General features: G+C 46.1%; 1 protein-coding gene across 2 annotated transcripts in view; it reads left to right on the top strand.

Annotated features, from left to right (window-relative positions):
* The window catches only part of RPTOR (regulatory associated protein of MTOR complex 1), a 161,218-nt gene that overhangs the window by 124,160 nt on the left and 18,177 nt on the right, over positions 1-18,881 (top strand). For both annotated transcript variants that reach the window (XM_082326775.1, XM_082326776.1), the window contains exons 24-28: positions 1,814-1,924; positions 10,485-10,590; positions 12,959-13,073; positions 13,574-13,698; positions 14,981-15,085. In XM_082326775.1, the coding sequence (XP_082182901.1) occupies positions 1,814-1,924; positions 10,485-10,590; positions 12,959-13,073; positions 13,574-13,698; positions 14,981-15,085 (562 nt within the window). The remainder of the gene's footprint in view (positions 1-1,813; positions 1,925-10,484; positions 10,591-12,958; positions 13,074-13,573; positions 13,699-14,980; positions 15,086-18,881) is intronic.

The raw sequence follows: 18,881 nt of genomic DNA on the forward strand, positions 1-18,881 counted from the left end.
CTGGGTTTTGTTACACATTCTGTTCTGTGTGGTTTATTTCTGCGTATCTCTTGTTTGCTTCTAGCTGCTGTTAATTCCAGATTGTCTTCCTCTGACCAGTAAAATAAAAATGGATTAATTTTTTCTCTTCAGGATAAATTTTGGTTTATAGCTTTTGATAGGGCATTATTCACTTCTGCTACTAAGAAGTGTTTAATCAGTTGATTGATTATTCTTTCATAAACATTTGTCTGCCTGAGTGATAATGCAGAGTCAGATCTGTGACCCTCAGATACTTTTTCTCCAACATCAGCAAAGCAAGGACCAAGGAGGAAAAAGGGAAGATTCCTCTTCTTTTAATGTACAAACTGGCTTTCCTCTCAAGAGACAGATAGGTGCTTCTGCACCAGAATATTCACCTTCTTTCCACCACCTCGTACCCACTCCACGCTTGGCAGCCCCTCTTCGCTATGCACAAGGGAGGATGTAAGCCCAGACTATTACTAGGAAGACCAAAGCTCATTGCAGGTCGCCCTGCTGGAAGAGACCTGATCAGTTAAGAGCCGGGAGGGCCTCTGGGAGGAACGGCAGTGACTCCTCTTTTCGGCATGCAAGGAAGCCAACAAGGGTTTTCTATACGTTTTAGCATTCTAAAGACAGTCATCATCAGGTACTGGGCACTTTTCCATTTACAGAAGCATGAAGGGCTGATGTGGTGCCAAGTAGAGCAATCAGTCAGATTTTAGTATGCACAAAGGATTCTGAATGTCACCTTCAGATGAGTCATGTCGGATGAATATGGTTGAGTCCAAGCACAGTCGGACGTGCTTGTGGCCATCACTTGAAGATAGAGGCTATTACTTATCCATGGTCAGTGTTCTTCAGGATTCAGCCATCTGGCAACAGTTTTGTGTCTACCTCTCCCTCTACTTCTGCGCATTTCCAGGGAATTTTTTTGGTGCTGGCTCTGTGGGTGGGAAGAAACCGAAAAGGCAGCAGGTGTGCTCTGCACAGAGCCTGATGGGGGAGGACGTTGACCTTCCCCTTCTCCCTCCTGGTACTATAAAAAGGAAGGATTCTCCCATCTGAAGCAGTGAGGTGTGTGCACTGCGGTCCCCAGGACAAGTGGACAGCACAGCTTTCGGATTAGTTACTGAGAAGTAACTGCTCTTCACTTAAATTGGCATTTCTGCCTTTCTTTAATGAGTGATCTCGCAGAAGCAACCAGAGGTGGAGAGTCAATTCTTCTGTGCGATTACAAAAAAAAAAAAAAAAACCACGTTGAAGCCTTAGCAGGAACACCTTCACTTCTCATGGGGATAGCAGCACTAGCCTGGATCATATTTCTGAAAAAATGGATGAAATCTGGTTGAATGGACTGGTCTTTCTGTTTTCTTTTTGGATGTCTTGTGCTTCGTAACAGATACTCAATGCATATATGCCCTTGATCTGAAGCTGTGTCCGGCTGTGCTTTATCCTGAATCATCTTCACTGCTCCACTGTTTCATGCCAGATGCTCGGGAGACCGTGAGAAAACTCATCCCGGGATTTCATTTTGATGATACACTGATGCTTCAGCCTTGATTCATACAGGAGCCTGATTATGTCTTGTGCTGTGCAGCTGAGGGAATTTGCGCATTTCCAAAGAGTTAATGGAGTGACAGTGATCTTAAAGCTAGATGTAAAAAATTTCATATCCTTGGCAATGTGTTTGAGCTTTTTTCTGCCCGGTGATGTGTTGAAGGCAATCTGGGTATTACTGTGCATGCATCTTGCCCACGTGAATGGGAGGGACGTGCGTCATGGGTTAACATCCTCTTCTCTTTCTGGACAGACTACTGACGATGCCGATGATACCGTTGGACACAAAAGTTTCATTTCGGCCACAGTGCAGACGGGGTTTTGTGACTGGAGTGCGAAGTATTTTGCTCAGCCAGTCATGAAGGTAATAGTTTGTTATCTCTGCGTGTGCTTGCTGAATCACGGCGCTGCAGCTCCTGAAAAGTGCTGCTGTCCTGAGCGTAGGCTAGTGGCTTTCTCTATTCTTTTTGCCTTCCTTTTCCTTCAGTCTGGGGAGGGAAAGGAATGGACTTACTTGCATCATGCTGCTCTGGGGAGCTGTGTGGCCACTGTGCTTGTAAAGTAAGAGGGAAGAAATCATCAGAGGGAGCAGAAGAGTTAGTGACAGACGGGACTGGTAGGGAAGGAGCGCAGAAGAAAAGCCCTGCAGCCCATGTGGCACGTTCAAGAAAGAATGTAAAAATGAGGAGAGGTTCTGCAGTTGGTCTGGATACACCAGTTTTGCACAGTTGCAGGTTGCATCGCAGGGTTGTTTCGTTGTAAATGTTGTGCTTGTCTGTATATTTAAAATTTTATTATAGTAAAAATTATTTTATTTTTTTAATATTAAAAAATGGAGTAAGGCAGGCCCTTTATTCCAGAAAGGGCTGTGAGAGGCTGGAGAAGAAGTGCTGTTTTCTTTCTGACGTTCTAGCTGAATTTTCTGGCTGTGATGATGCTAAAACAAGCAGAGAAATGGTGGAGACTGCTGCCCTAAGTGAAGACCACGTAATCCCAGTGGCAGCAGAACATACCCTCTGCTTGAAGTTCGGCTTGACTCTGTTCTCTAGTGTGACTTCAGAGCTGTGCTCTGCTTACGACCACCCTGGGTGGACGCCTTTACCTTAAAAAGGAGAAGGTGATAGTGACTGGCCGTCCGCATGACTGCCTGGGAGAAACTTTGGAAGCATCATTATTGTTTTTTAAAGTTTAAAAAAAAAAAGTTGCATTATGGCAAAGAATGACGGCGGTAATGACAAATCTCCACTGGGATGTCTTTAGAAGTGAGCGTGTTCTGGTAACTAAGTTGGCTTTATGTGAAGTGAGATATACTGAAGCCTTGTTCTAGGAAAAAAACAAAATAGAGCTCTTAAGAGATGGGCAAAGATCGTCAGTAACTGGAAAGATAAACCGTTACATTCCCAGAATCTTTTAGCCAAAGATCAGGTTTCAATTTAAAGTATGAAATAAAAACAAGCAGTAAATCTTGCCTTATTATGAGCAAACATGATAAGGCAAGCCTCCAGGTACTTTGGGAGTCAAGCAGCAAAAACTGTAACAGAACTTTCAGCTTAATTTCTTGGAGATATTGCAGTTTCTGTGAATAACAATGCACAGTCTGTGTCAATGCCATTACCTGAGCAACTCCACAATGGATGTTTATATGCAACCACTGATGTTTAAATCTTAATAACGAAGAGGTTGTACCTTTTATGTGCTGTCTCATCCAGGAATTGCCACTGAGCCATCCGTCACCGCTCCTTCCCCTCTTTAGGCATGTTAAATTGTTTGGTGATGAGGTGAGGTAATTGCCCCCAAGTTTTAAGGACATCAGAAAACTAGTTACATGGCAGCCGGTTTCTGTGTGGCTCTGATTTCTTTAGAGAATCACCAGGAGGAAAGACTGGATGGTAAAGTGATTGCCTGACACTTCCTCAGCTGCTAGCGAGATTAACTTTCTTCTGATATCATTAGCAGAATAATTCGTTAGGACGTACATCTGGCCTGTGGGGCTTCGTTGCTTGGTCAAGCTTTAAACCGGGGTTTTCTCTCATCAAGATGAGTTTTGGTGTCTTGATTCAAGTCCAGAAGAGAGTACGAGAGGAGGAGGATGTCCATTTTTTAGTTCTTATTAAAAACATTTGTCTACTTTCTAAGGAAAGCTTTTCCCAGTGAAGAGGGGTGTCTTTATTAATAAAATAAATCATGGTAGACAGCCAGTCAAAGGCAGGTTCAGTGTGCAGATGGGGAGCTTTGTGTGTGTATGGGTTGAGTACTTCATGTGCATAAAATAGAGAAAATTACTTTAGGAGAGGAAAGAAACAATGTGGGGCATTCCTGTACTAATTCAGAGAAGCCAGGCAGGGGGGAGTCGTGGAAATTGAGGGCTCCCCTGCACCCCAGCGAGTCCCAGAGCGTTCGATGTCTCACCATGAGACCTAAGGTGCTGCAGCCTACGTCCCTGTGCGTACCGCGTGTGCAACGGTCCGTCTCTTCAGCTTTTAGTAGCGTAGCGGGGTGGTAGCCTGTATGACAGCGGTGGTTCTTTTAATAGTTTCCTAAGTGTTTTCATTTGGAAATACTTGCTGACTGGGTTGAGTTTTCTGAGCACAGCCTGTCCTCAACAGCAATGTTTTAGGTAAAACTTGAGCAAAACAAAACTGCATTTTCTGATAAAACAAGGAAGAGAATTGATTTCCCCATTACTGCTGTAAAGCAGCTTTAAAACGTCAGGTAGAGGGTTTCTGCAGAAACTTGCACGTTATGATGTACTAACAGGGAATTATATGTATCTTTGTAATTAGAGTGCGTGGTGTGTGTGCGAGGGACGGGGAGAAGTCCCTCTACAAGGACTTTCTTTGGTGTTTCTTGATGGCTGCTTGTGTAATCGGGCAGGACTGGCCATCCAGGAGCTCAGGTGTTGGCTGAGTTCCTATAGAGTGCTCCTTTCCTAGAATCGCTGTTCCTGCAGCAGCGAGGAACAAACAGCCCTGGCTGGTGGCTGCTGTCTTTTGGGAACTTCAGCCTCATGAAAAAGGCAAAGAGCAAAGTCTACCGAGTACTGATGGAAAAAGATGACGTTGATGTTTAATTCCAATACTTCATTTGGCGATGCAGCCTACCATCGTAAACAGGGAAAGACAAGACAACTGTTCCTGTAATGAATAAACATAAAATGACTGTGAGTGCATCTTAGTCATATTTAATTTATGAATTTAGTTTTGCTTCATAGACCTTGCTCTGAGAATGCTTTCACTGGAAAGATTGAGGGATTAATTTCCAGTGTAAATCACTGGCTCAGTTTCAAGCCATCATACCAAATTTGATTTATTGATTGTCTGATCAAATAAATGGAGAACCAAAATACTGCATTGTGACTTCTCAGTGTGCCAGAAAAAACAGAAACCCTGCCCTAGCTCTGATCTCTACAAAAGTCTTTCCTCTTCCTGAAAACTCCTGCGGCAAAAGGCTGTTCTGCTAACCACAGGCGGTCTTGGACTGAGAGGCACAGGAAAACCTTGTTGCCAGCTGTCAGGAAGCCCTGAGTCAAGGAGAGCGGGAGCCAGCATCTGTTATTTCCAGGACTGGCAGAATATGCAGGCAGGAGCTGGTAAGGATCCTGGAAGGTGAGAATTACATAAGAAATCCTTCCTGATAAATCCCTGCCTTAACTTCAGCACTGTGTCTTGGCCGTTGTTCAAAGTCCTGGTAGAGAAGCGAGCCTTCCGTGCAATTGCTGCAGTAACGTTAACCAGGGAAAATCTGTATTTACTACTGGAGCTGTCTGCTGAATCTTCCCTGCTCCCCTCCGAACGCTGACTTCCATGTCGAGAGGCAGAGACAAAGTGTTAAAGAAGAAAAACTTTGCTGGCTTTTAAATGGCACTGCTTGGTGGGAGGTTTCAGAATCGTAATTGGTTTCTGTCTGAGTGGAAGCTCAGAGATGTTAGGAATCGGTGGCATGTCATGATCCTCGTCGTGTAGCACTGTTTGTGACTCCCACGTCCCTCTGGGAGCTCTGCTTGGAGGAGAGCTGAGCAACAGCCAAAACCGGGCTGTTGTTTACTAAAACGACTTTCTGACGCTTAAATGGGAGCTGCCTGGGAGGGAGACAAAGACATGAATGATGAGCCTAAATAATTAGTTCTTTTGAATAATAATTTCTGCTTTTCCAGCCAGCAGCGGCTGGGCTAGAGGTCACAGCTCTCTGCTACACACACGTCCTGACATACTCCCAGGCTTGTTTGTCACCAGAAGTTCCCTCGTGACATGTTCTGTGGGGTTCATATTTTCATAGATTCTTGCTCCCTCCTGACGAGACCATCCGTACAGCTCTGTTCCGCAGCCAGATGGGCATGGGAGGAAAGGATTGCATTTTTCCTGCGTGCTCTGACTCTTTCTGCTCGGTCGGTCAAAACCTTGCCTGTTTAGCAGAAGTACACCAATCGCCTGTGTCATTCTTAACTGAAATAGTATAGAGCATCTCTGCTAGGTTACAGTTATTTGCAACGTTTTTTAAGGCTAAGTTGAGTTCAACAGAGTTTATTTCATTAACGGTATTGTACGTTTACTCTCTGATAACACACTGGAAGGACACACAGGGATTTTTCTGCGTTATTCTTGCCGTTTTTCTTCTTTCAAAGCTCCATGACCCTCCCACAGTATCGCAGAATCGTGCCAGGTTTCTTCCTGTGCAGGCTCAGGCCCCGTGACTTTCTCTTTATAACTTGCCTGTTCACCAAATTCCAACCAGCATCAATCATCAGCTTAATGGTAACACTGGGACTGGTGAGACCCAGAGTCTGGATCAGAAATGGAGCCACCTAAAGTAAGTATCTAGCGCTCAGCGAGTGTATTTTGGGCATTTTCAGCTGTGATCCCAGCTGGACCTGGGGGAAGCTCTTGGACACACACAGATCCTGGCGGAAGCATCTTTGCAGGAACCTCCCTTACCATTTCCAAGGTGATGACATCCCCCATCTGCAGAGCCTTTGGCACAGAGCATATGGTTATTTGAGTCAACTGTACCAAAGCCAAGACTTTAACATATGCCCTTAGTGTTCTCCTACTGCAAGGAGCTGGATTGCATCGTAAAGCGATACATGGATATAACCCCGTCACAAGATAGCAGTCCTCTGGGCCAGCATCTGGGACTCCCCTTTGCTCACGTCTTCAGAGGAAGAAGAGGAAAACAGAGATGTCAAACAGATGATTGTGGAAGCAGAGGCCACCCTAGAGCAGACGTGAATTGCAGGTGCTGCAGGAAGATGCCGGAGCACCCAAAGTGGAACAGGTCAGGTAAAGACATCACCATTTCTTGCTGCTCTGGGGGAGGAAGGGCTTTTGCTGGAGATGATGTTCAGCTTTCAGATTTGTCGCATTCAAGCAGTGCACCAGCAGTGAGGATGCAGACAGGAGAACTGAAACAAAAAGCGCCTGATTAGATCAAATTCCATGCAGGAAAATCTAGGCAGGGCCCTTCTCTCCCCTCATCAGTTGGTGCCTTACTCATGCATTAGATCTCAGTAATGTGCTGGGGATCGGAGGTAGTGAAATAATCTCTCCCTGGTGTTTTCCTGATATGTCTACAGAGTCAGCTTTGACGGCTGCCCTTCCCTGGAGTTCAGGCTGTCTGCAGGAGGGAGCTCTGTGCAGCAGCAGAGACAGGGGGTGTTTGGTTTCTGTGAAGAAACACTTTTGCTGACCTGGCATAGCACAGATCACTGTTATATCACCCAGCACAAGTGTTGTCTCCAGAATGGTCAAAGCAATCAGAGATCGTATCTAACAAGATACAGAAGGATTTTGTCATTGTCAGTTCTGTCCAGACAGCAGGAGGAAAGCCTTAAGTAGCAGGCAGTAAGGATGCCTTTATGCTCTACCTAAGGAAATGGTAATAACCATTTTAATTCCTTTTTTAAGGACCTGCGGATGAATGCAGGACTCAAGGATGCAGCAGAATGCTACAGTTGAAAGGACAGTAAATGTGCTCCAGAGGCCGTGCAAAAAGAAGATGAGGTTTCAATGAGGAGAAGGGACGTGCAATATGTGTGTGAATACTCTCGGGATGGAGCTGGGCCCTGCCTGCACACGGCCTAGAAAGGAGGAGGTGGAGGAACCAGCACAGGTCGATAGAGACAAGCACCTGCGTCCTCCTGCACCTTGGGAAAGCGCACTGCAGCAGCCTGCTCTCCATGAACACGCGTTCCCATCGGAGAGCGTGGCCTGCACGCTGCAGCCTCTCGGCGATGTCCACTGGTGGGTCAGTGGTACCACACAAGAAGCGCGTAGCTGCACGCAGTTTTAAAAGGATCTGTATGTGCGTTTTCAAAAATAAATGCTTTGACGTTGTTGGGGAGGAGGAGTTGCACTCTTTTTACAATAAAATCTTGCGCTCTTGCTGCATTCATGGTGCAGGTCTTTGCTTGCATTTCTGAAAGGATCTCAGGTGCGTGTGCTTTGGGTTGTTAGTGGTTGGACCTTTGACGGTTGGACATTTGGCGGTTTATTGTCTCCAAAGCAATCAACATATACAGTTTCAACATCACAAGGAGTATTGGCGATTTCTCACAAGCCAGCCTGCCAGAACTTCCCCAAAGATTTGTCATCCCATCGGTGACAAGCTATAGGTGGTGCTGGCCATACTTCTGTCTTGGTTTCTTACTCGGTCCCTTTTGCCATCTGCTCCTCCGCTTGCAGGTGGTATGCAGGACACACCAGGCAAGTGAGTTTTTCAATGGAAAGACCACTTCTGCCACCAAAACCCATTCACTGCTGTTCAGCAGCGGCCAAGGAAGAAGCTGTCCTAGCGAGCTTGGGAGGACGGGCGGTCCCCGAGTAGCACGGATGGAGGGGTATTGGCTGGTCTCAGTGAGCTCGGTGTGACTGTCCCGGCCTGCGGATGTGCCTTTTTGCATCGCTGTTCCTCTTGCCTGGGAGCCTGCACGCTGTCTCCCTCTCGTCGGAGTATTTCATCCCACAGTCACTTGGGTGAGCGTACTTCCAGCCGTGTCTCAGGCTTGTCTTGCCACATGTGGTCTGCTGACGCTATAGCGTCTAGGGACCGTACCCTGAGAGATCTCGTTACAGGAGAAATCTTTATTACTGATATCGGATGATAAAAACAACTGCCTGCTCAGCCTCCTTGGAAGAGTTAAGTTATTTTTCTTCAGACCTGAGAAGCCCAGCAACTCCTTTAATCTGATATTCTTTATCTGCTGCAATGAAGAGTGCTTTGCTCAACCGCCTAACGGCGTATTTCTTAGTCCCAAACTCTGAAAGCTGCTGGGTGCCTGTAGAATTTACCATTCTGCTCGTTCCCTTCTCTTCCCCTGGCCTTTTAGGTCTTACTTTAATTTATTCCCAGAGAAGCTGGATTTTCATTAAGGTGTAGGTGTAATCTCTCTGCTCTCAAATCTCCTTTGATGTATTTTATCTTAGGTTTGTTTATTGCTTTAAATTATTGGTCATTTGTCATTGCCTTTGTGATAGATGTTGTATTCTTGAAAAATTGAAATAGTATTGCTTTTTTTTTTTTTTTTGCTGGGAGGAAAGGTGGAGGGCGAGTTTCTTATTTTTTATTTATTTTGAAGAAGCAGAAATTCAGCTGAGTAGTAGTTGTTTTCCAAAGTATAGTGCATTTTGAAGACAGTATATATAATAGTGACAGACAATTTAAGTACTTTCTTATTCAGGAAAAAAACCTGTGTGTTTGTGGGGAATGGGGAAGGAGTGAAAGGACTTTGTCTTTTATGTCTCCCTTCTCCAGGAGTTACCCCTTTTGGAACAGCCATCGTCAAAAGAAGCTAGATTAGAGTCCTGTAGCTCAGCTCCTTAACTGATCCAGGGGTGTTTCTAGAGCAGTGGTGTTACTAGTCTTGGATAATTTTTTAAGCATTAAATAAGAGGCATCATGTGTAACTCCTGCAGTGGTTCTGGGGATGAGATCATATGAGTTTATTCCTTTTGATCCTGCACTTTGACTAAGGGCATGAATTAGCAGCAGCACCTTGACTCGCCAAATCCCTGGCCGGAGCCGCCGGTAGCACTGGTGCAGAATCCCGAACTGGCATTGTGGCTAGAGGACAGATTTTGCAGGAAAACCCTGGTAGTATGCCGAAGCCTGGAGCTATGGGGTGTGAGTAAATATAATAAAGTAGATCAGAGTGGCTGTGTGCTGCTCCAGGGCGCCTCTCCAATCTCAGACCAAAGTTTGTGTGTAATCAAACATAGATGACACAGGGCCACCATTTTCTTGCAACCAGTTCTGGTATGGGAAACTGAAACGGTTGCCATTACTAGTAAATGTGGCGTTGGTAACTTGAGCATCTTGGGGATTTGAAAATAGAATAATGCCTTTTTTTGGCCTGCAGTCATCTATTAGCAATGAAAGAAAGATTTTAATGTGTTCTGAGCTTTCTGTCTGTATCAAAGTTGTGTTCTCTCTTCAATCTCAGGACTGCTACGTGATGCTTTTCAGCTGAAAGGGCTAATCAGAGTAATCTGTATTGCGGTGGAATTGGGCTTGTGTTGCTTAGGGAGGAAAGGAGTTACGGTGACTGTGTGCACGGTAGCAAGAGATTCCTTACCAACCCGTCGCGCGTGGTACAGTGCCAGGTGATTTGAATGTGCTTGGCTCTTCAGAAACCCTATGTCATTCGATTTGGAGAAATGCCTACGGCTTAAAGACAAAACAAAATATAGGACAGCAAAAGGAAAGGGGAAGAGATTACAGATGATGGGGAAGATGTAGATCAGAAAGATGCTCAAATATTTAATAACATAAGGTCCCACGGGCTCCTCTGTTTACTGCCTCTGAAGCTGGGGACCCGAAAGAATTTATGGCTTAGTATGACGTGTACGTGCGAGCGTGTGTTGCAAAGGTAATTCACGGAGTTTTGATGGTTACTGTTGTTTTGTGTTGTGAATATGTTGATATACCGAAAGATCCCAGAAGAGCATGACTTGGAGAGCCAGATTCGCAAGGAGAGAGAGTGGCGGTTTCTGCGCAATGCTCGTGTCAGGAAGCAAGCCCAGAAGATCATCCAGAAGGGTGAGTGATTTCCCTCTTGCTCACGCTACAGGCAGCTTCCTTGAGCTCCGAGCACTGTGCTTAGGACGCTGAACTGTAAAACCCCAATTAATAACAGCCCCGTGCTGACCCTCAGATTTGAGAGATGCCCGTGCTCTCTCCCATGTGCCGGCGAGGCGATGCCGCTGTAGGGTGTTTCGCTAATAATCACTCCTGTTTCCATTCTCATCTGCTGGTTTTGTTTGCCAGATCAGGGGATTGACCACTTTAGATGTCAAATGTCTGCCTTTCCCTTTGAAAACTTGACTATAGCGCCGTGTTAGAAAACGACACGGTCGGTCACAAGTGGAGTGCTCAGCCGGCGCGTAGCACCAGGCTGGCTAACCTGTCGAGTCCAGCGTGGGAGTGGAGGAGCCTAAGAGTAATGACTTCTTTGAAGGAGGAAGGAGCTTGCCATGAAAGCAGGCTTCCCCACTTATAAGAATTGACAGAGCATCCGATTTTCAATGCAAGTGTTGGCTCCCGAGCCCTCTCGGCTGACGGGCAGCAGCTGAGCTCTTCAGCCATGTACCCGATCGCAGCCGGCACCCCCGCAAGAGCCAGAGCAGCCGGCATGAAATCGATAATTCAGAGGCCCTTAACAGATGGTATTGATTTACCATTTGGGCTTTTCCTCCGTGTCCTGTAAAGTTTGGATGGATACTGTGGGTTATGTTTTTAAAGGGCTAGAAGGCAGAATATTGTAGGATAAACTTCAGAGCTGCGGTCTGGCTAGGGCGGCTCAGGCAGTGTTTGACGTGTGTCAGACACCGTTTGGACGGCCGGTCGTGGCAAACCGGCCCTGCCGCGCTGCTGGATGTGTCCTCCGCATGCTCAGAAGACATCTCAGCGATGTCTTTCACGTTCCCCACTCTGCTGAACTCTGTAAATGATTGCTTACTCCTTACATCCCATTATATTTTTAATACTTGTATGTATGGCTTTATGTGTGTTTCCCTCTAATGTGCCTCAGGTTCGTGTTTCATTAGCGTGTACTCTCCGGAAAGCTGATATTGCTTTTATTTATGACTCTTTATGCCTCTGCAAGGCAGCAGTTGGGCTAGAATTCTTATACTGCAGGAATTTATTCGAATACAGTGGAACCCAACGAAGTGCCCTCAGGAATTTGCATGCCGAAATTATTCCTGCCTGTGTGCCTTGAACCGCAGAGGCTGGGGAGCGACATTTGTGGGAGCTCTTCTCATGGCATCGTCCCGGCAGCATTCCCGGGGGGCAGAGCTTGTACGGGTGAGGGCTGTTCCTCTCCTGGGATGCTCGCTGAGGCACACGGAGTTGGAAATAATCATTTGCTGAATGAAGAACTGCCCAAGGCTCAGCCTCCTGCATGTACCTCATCGTCTGGAGGTTTGCTGGGCTGGAGTCAGTACAATGGGTAGCTTAATGTCGTGAAACCGCAGAATATCATAAACCAAAGTAATATAGAAATGAAACTGGACCCCAGGAGATGGCTTGGGAGATCTTTTGGAATACAAAGAAGGGGATTTTTCGCGCTTGCCTGAAGAAGTTAAATCTTTTTCTAAACAGTGTTCATATTTGGTTGCTTGACCTGAGTGACTAAAATGCCAGTATTCATTAAAAAAAAATGAAAATGTGAAATATTGAACAGAATTAAAATAGACTTACAATCTTTTAATGAAAATTAGATTAAATGGGTGCATTCTAAAACAAACTAGAACTGAGTAAATGCCTCCTGGGCTTATGGTTTTGTGTGATGAATTCATACTGTGCCAAAAAATTGCAGTGTCAGGGGTACCAGAACTGTTTATGAATAGCAAACTGTTCTAAAGAAAAGATGGGAAAGATCTTTAACCATCGTTTAACGTCTCTATGGAAAATATATTTTTCATTTGCAAATTAACCTAAAATTTAAAAGAACTGAAATGGAAGGTTGAATAAATAATCCACAAGCTAAAATGGAATACTGTATGTTAAGTTGAAAAAAAGCGTTTTCATTTTTTTTTATTTTGAAAAAACAATGTTGATTTTTCTGTCAACACAAACTGGTATTTCTCTGGGCTTGGTTGTGCTTGCTTGCTGTGTTCTCTTCAGTTACCAAAGTAAAGGACCCCCCGATTTGTCACCACAATGTTTAGTTTGGGCCTCAAGATGTGAGAAAATCAGCATGGAGGAGTCGGGGCTGTCAGATAACTGGGATCTGAGAAGGTTCTTGAAGGAGGAAAGTGTTGGGGGGTCTGTTGGCGAGAACTGGGGGGTGAGGAGGAGGAGAGTGGTGACACCTGGCTCTGGGAAGCCGGCGGGGTTCAAGCCCCGTCCCTCGGGCGAGGTGTTCCCAGGCACTGAGCCGTGGCTGCCTGCTGTCCCCCCGCAGGTATTTCCCGGCTGGATGATCAGATCTTCCTCAACAGGAACCCGGGTGTCCCCTCCGTGGTGAAGTTCCACCCGTTCACGCCCTGCATCGCCGTAGCCGACAAAGACAGCATCTGGTAAGAGTTTCCCCGGGTCTCTCAAGCGCTCGCTGCCCTGCTGCCTCGCGGCACGTGCAAATGGGTTCAGAGCAGCACGTCTAAGAGCGCGTATGGATTATCACAGGGTAGCACTGCCATATCTTGTTCCTTTTCTTTTCTCCCGCTCCCCTCCATGGCCATCCTTCCCTCTTTCAGGGCAGGGAGATGGGGCAGAGTCCTCCCGAGTTCAGTGCCGTAGTTGTAAGCGTTGCACCTAGTCCTTTTCTGTGGGAGGTGCTGGGTTAGAGAGCTGCAAGCAAATCCTGCCAGATTTATAATAGTTACTTACAATCGGGCTTTTATCCTATTTCTTTTGCAGAAGGTTGATGTACGTTGTTAATAAAATAATGCTGAACACCAAAGGAGAGAAACGAATTGGTATCCAATGTATATGATTTTTAGTTTTGCTGTAATGAGTAGATCTCTCTACGGCTTGCACACGGAACGAAGAACTGACTTGATATTTTTTCCTCCCCCAGTTTTTGGGACTGGGAGAAAGGGGAAAAGCTGGACTATTTCCACAACGGGAACCCTCGCTACACCAGGATCACAGCAATGGAGTACCTGAATGGACAGGACTGCTCCTTGCTGCTGACTGCCACAGGTAAATAACACATTTTCTCACATATGAGGGCAGGACTGGGGGGCCTTTACAGAATTCAAGTCCACGTGAGCTGTTCTGGACCTCTTGCTCTCCTGTCTATGTATTAAGCCCAAGCTGACCCTTCCCCTCCCCTGTGGCTTGCCTGCCTGGTCTCAGCTCAGGAGGCATTTCCAGGATCAAACCTGAAAGTTGTTTCTGGCAGTACTGAAATCTCTTAACTGCTTAAGTCGGTGCTGCAAAGGTTTTCAAATGACTAACAAATCAAACGCTTCCTGAAACCGTTTCCAATTACAGCTTGATTTGTTACATCATTCTGAGTCTTTACCTATCATTGCAAGTTCCTGGTAGCCTCCTCCCATACAATACCTCGGGCAACGTGATTTTAGTTGGTTAAAAGCTGCTGTCCAGAGCTGAAAATGAAATTGTGCTGTGACCAAAGTGTAAGAAATCAAACCCTTGTGGCTGTTTTAAGTCTAGAGCAGGCACGGCTTATTTTAAGCACTAAACTTCTCAAATAGTTCTGAGTTTTTCTCTAGTCCGTATATCTCACCCAGGGGAAATGGTTCTCTAGAATGCCCTGTTGCATCACGTAAGGTAGCATGAAGAGCTCTTTCCCATTCATTGGTCTGTAAAGCTGTGAGTAAGATCTGCTTCTCTCCCAGGGAACCATTCTAAACCTGTCAGTCTAAGTGTTTTCAATAGCTTTTCAGACTTCATGCTGAAATGTACAGGTTGGGTATAATTAAGAGAGGTGGAAGAGGAGCCGAGAGGGCCTTCAGGACATTTTCCTTTCAATTTATTGATTCTTAGCACAAAAGTTTCACAGATGGGGAACAAATTGAAAAAATACATGATGTTCTTGAAAAATTTGCTGCTGATGGGCTGGGCTTTGATTCAGCTTCTACTGTGGGGTTGTATTTTGTATTTAGTAGGGTACTTTTGTGGCTCTCGGCACCAATAGTAAGGAAGACAGAGACAAATCCTAGAGAAAATGAATGGGTCAAAGAAATGGAGCAACATCTAATTCAGGTGTTATTTGAGGGAAGGAGAAAAGCTCTTCCAGAACAGTTCCCAGCAGAACAATGCTTTAGGTTTCATGGATGTAAGATTAGAGAGGAAAAACAACTCTAATAAAAAGGATTAAGTTCAAGTGACACACTCAGTTTTGGAGTTTGTATGACTACAGTTCTGCTTCTCTTCTTCCTTTGTTGTGCACAAGTAATTATGAGAGTTGCATCAGCAGTGACGTTACGCTCTCTTCTCTTTTTCTGTGTCTCCCAAGATGATGGTGCCATCAGAGTGTGGAAGAACTTTGCAGACCTGGAAAAGAACCCAGAGATGGTAACTGCCTGGCAGGGGCTGTCAGACATGCTGCCAACTACGCGAGGTGAGTTCCCACTAAGTTTTGTTCAGGGGGATAAAAATAATTTGTGATGGCAGGGTTTTTTCTATGGATGGGGAGAATAAAATGGGTTTCTCAACTTCAGCCATCAGTAACATCCTTGTTCAACAGTCTCTGCCTTCTGGAATGGCCTTTTGGCAGGCCTTGGTGAGGAATCGCTTTTCCATTTCTCACAAAACAAACCAACAAAACCGAAAGCCCAGCACAGCAGCCTGACACACACGCACTGAGGAACACCCAGAGCAGCCTCTTGCTGGGGAGCAGAAGGGCACAAAGTCCTTGTCCTTTACAAGCAGCTGTCTTGCCCACGCGTTCCTCTTAACTGTGCTCCTAAGGAGAGAACTGGAGAACAACGGTGGAACTGGGCGCTGCCCTGCTCCATGCTTGGCGTGGCAGGAGGTTATTCTTCCCCTTTGGGTGGGGTGGTAGCTCACGTATTGCCTCTTTCCATCTGATGGGCTGCTCAGCCTTTGCACAGCTTTGCATGTTGCACCTGTGACCTCCTTTAGCCTGAGCTCAAATTTTGGCAATTATTCTTCACTGTTTATTGTGGGTCAGGAGGTGGCAAGAGACTATGCAATCTAAATCTGACCCGTGCAGAAGGACAGCACAGTTAGACATTACCTGCTTTGAATGTTAGAAAAGTTGGATAGAAAAAGGTGTAAAAAGGAGCACTGGCATCCAGCCATACCCAGGATGAAGCCAGAAGACCAGTTTGAGTAACCCTGAAGTCTGCTTTAGGACATAAAAGGAGGTGGAGGTTTCGTCCTTCTGAGACCTGGTAATGTACTAATGCTCTAATGGTGATTCTCTGTCACTTAAATATTTTTAATCAAGGCTACACGTTTTTCTAAATGTGCGGTAGTTCAATCAGCACTTGTGGGATTGATGCGGGAATTGCTGGGTGAGGCTCCCTGGCTTGTGCTGTGCAGGAGGTCAGATGAGATGACCATCATAATTCATCCCGACCTTAAAATCTGACAGTTCTCATTTCTGAGCTTATGTGGTTCATCACAGGAGCCTGACACAGCTCTTTTAGCTATTCATTGGATTTTACTAGGGCTGCCTTGTTGAGCTCATATCTGTTATGTTTTCCTTAACACCTCATGGTTTGTCTCTGGTGTTTTAGGAAAGAGGAACTGTGTTTGAGGTAACTTTAGGCTCTGTGCCTCGCTGCGGTATGTGCACAAAACTGATTATAAGCTGCTGGAAGTTTGCAGCGTACTGTGAAAATTGCCATGGTCAAAACCTGCTCTTTGCAGAGATGTTAATAAAAGCAGGAGGAAAACAGTGGTAATGCACCGACTGGTGAAAGGCCTGGATGTCCTTAGGCGGAGAGGAAGGTGTCCAGTAGCCATCTGAAGTTGCCCTTCGTAGTGTCATTTGGTTGGTCTGTACTTCTTTCTTGTCAACACCAGCTTTCCTGAAGGATGTTGGTTAATGTTTACCATCCCTGGAGTCAGGACCTTGCTTCCTTCGTGCTGGTAATGGACTCGCCCAAACGGCTGGGAATTCCCCCAGACTGCTCTGGTCATCGGCTTCTCGCTGCATCGTCGGTCGTGTTCAGGGAGGATGCTGACAGCTGTCGACCGAACTCCTTCAGGCTAATTCCATTTTCCTGCCTTACTTTCTACGTGCACCTTCCCAAGGCATAGCATTTGCTGATTGTACCTTACTCTCCACAGGCCTTTAATATAGCAGAGAGGGTTGTTAGCATCAATGTCTGACAGTGCAAAATAGGTTAAGAGCTGAGGCAAGAGCTGATTTAGCTATAAGAGTCGAATGGCTACGCTTGCCAAAACAGGAGTGTTGAAACTTTTAAGTCTGTTCTCTTTAAGATTTTATTTTTCCCCCACCTTTTCTTTCCTGCATAGTCTTAGGAAGTCCGGGTCCTGTTTTCTTTGCTTTTCACCTTTGGAGCAATAGAATTGGGCTCGGACAGAGAAGGACAGATTTCTTTGTGGAGAGAGAAATAAATGTAGTCACTTCAAAAGAGCTATGTGGATCAAGTCCCCTTGGAAAACGAGACTCTCTTGCACGGTTCTTTTGCTGCCAAGACCATAGTTGTGGTCCAGCACTGGCTCATAAAACTGAAGATACATCTTTGAAGCTACAGAGCTCAGGAGTTTTACTGGAATTTGTTTGCTCTTACTATTGATTTACTTCTCTCCTCTCCCACCCTTTTCCCCTGTGTCATACTCATCTCTGAATTTAATGGTTTTCTTGACAGCAACCAGAATACTGACTTTTCTAGGCAGTTTTCCCACTTAAAAAAGGAGAGGGGAATATGTAATACCTAAATACATCCTTTGGAAGCTTGAAAAGCATCCCCGGGTTATCCGAGCAATGCGAGGTCAACAATAACATGCTCAGGGGCTGCCTGCGAGGGGGAGCAGACCAGAGTGAGGCACAGAACTTAAACTTCTGCAGTCTGTAGCGGACTTGGTTGTGGTGTGCAGCCCGAGGTAAGAGAAAGGAGCTGAGACAGCCAAGCTAGTGTGTTAAACTTGGCCCCAGTTCATTGCACTTAATAGTTGACTTGAGACTCAGGGCAGGTGAGTCTTAATGTAAATGCTGGCAAACTACTGTGTGGGAACCCTCTTTTTTCTGTATAAGATTTTTTGATTTTGATCTTGTTTAGATCTGCACTCGTGATGCACCAAGAAAATATCTTTCAATCAAAATCAGGGTGTTTAAAGCAGCGTTGGTACCAGGTGCTCTAGCGTAAGGCAGTGACTGGGAATCTCCAGCATGAGAGACGGAGGGGGCTGAGAAAAAGGCAAAACGCCTGTTGTTAATAGCCTAGTGTTTCAAAAGATGTAGGAAAAACTAAGCATTTTCTAGCGAGCAGCGTAGGAAGAACATAAACCTGACGTGCTCTGAAGCTGTGATTTCACAGCAGGAGACTTTGGGAATTCTGGCAATTTCTACAGAAAAGGGTGTTTGAAGGCTGCGGGTTGTGTGAGCGGCGTGGGCTTGCAGAGCAGCACAGAGACCCGTCGCCTGGCGTCTGCACGAGAGCTGGGTCTGGAGCCGCTCTGAATTTGCGCTGCCGGGCGGGCTGGGTCGCGCAGCTCTCGGGCTGCCTCTTGCGACAAGTGGCCGTGCTCATGCTTCTGAACAAAAGTACCATGTTTTGTTTTGTTTCTTTCTGACAAAGGGAAACAAGCCATGATCCCCCAGTCAGAACGGCTTTGCCCTTTAAAGCAGTGCAGTTCTGGAATTTGGAAAAATACAGAAGTGTAACCGGCTGCTTCACAATTACCAGACGCCGTCTGCTCAGCTGTTCCCTCCCCAGCTCCTTGTGTGCTGCCGCAGATGCCTGCGTTGTTTTCCCTTCTCCAGTTCAGCACAGAAAACCAGTATATCACTTCTAAAGGGGTGCCAGGGGAGGACCGAAGGGCTCAGCCCAGTCTCTTGCTGAATACCTGGAGCTCTCTGTGCAATATTTTCCAGGGTTGTCCCAAGGTGCCTCTCACCTCCCCGTTCACTGCCGCGCTGCAGTGCTCTCTTATTGCCTAATGGCTAGAAGCTGGTCTGTGTCTGTGGCTAACTTATGGGTGCTCCGTTTAAACAGCCCTTAAGTTGTTTGCGCTCTCTGCAGGCTGGCTAGCTATGCCCTGAAGCGTGGGGCAGAGGAGTCCCCGGCGCAGCGGCACTGCTGCGGGGAGCCCAGACCTTCCATGGCAGAAGCCTCGTGTTCTGCGCTTGAGTTATTTGGATTTCCGTCTGTCGCTTCCTGATGCGTTTTGCTTCAGAACAGGGACCAGATCATGCAAAG

The sequence above is a fragment of the Platalea leucorodia genome (genome assembly GCF_965183815.1).
Source record: "Platalea leucorodia genome assembly, chromosome: 14".
Lineage (NCBI taxonomy): Eukaryota > Metazoa > Chordata > Aves > Pelecaniformes > Threskiornithidae > Platalea > Platalea leucorodia.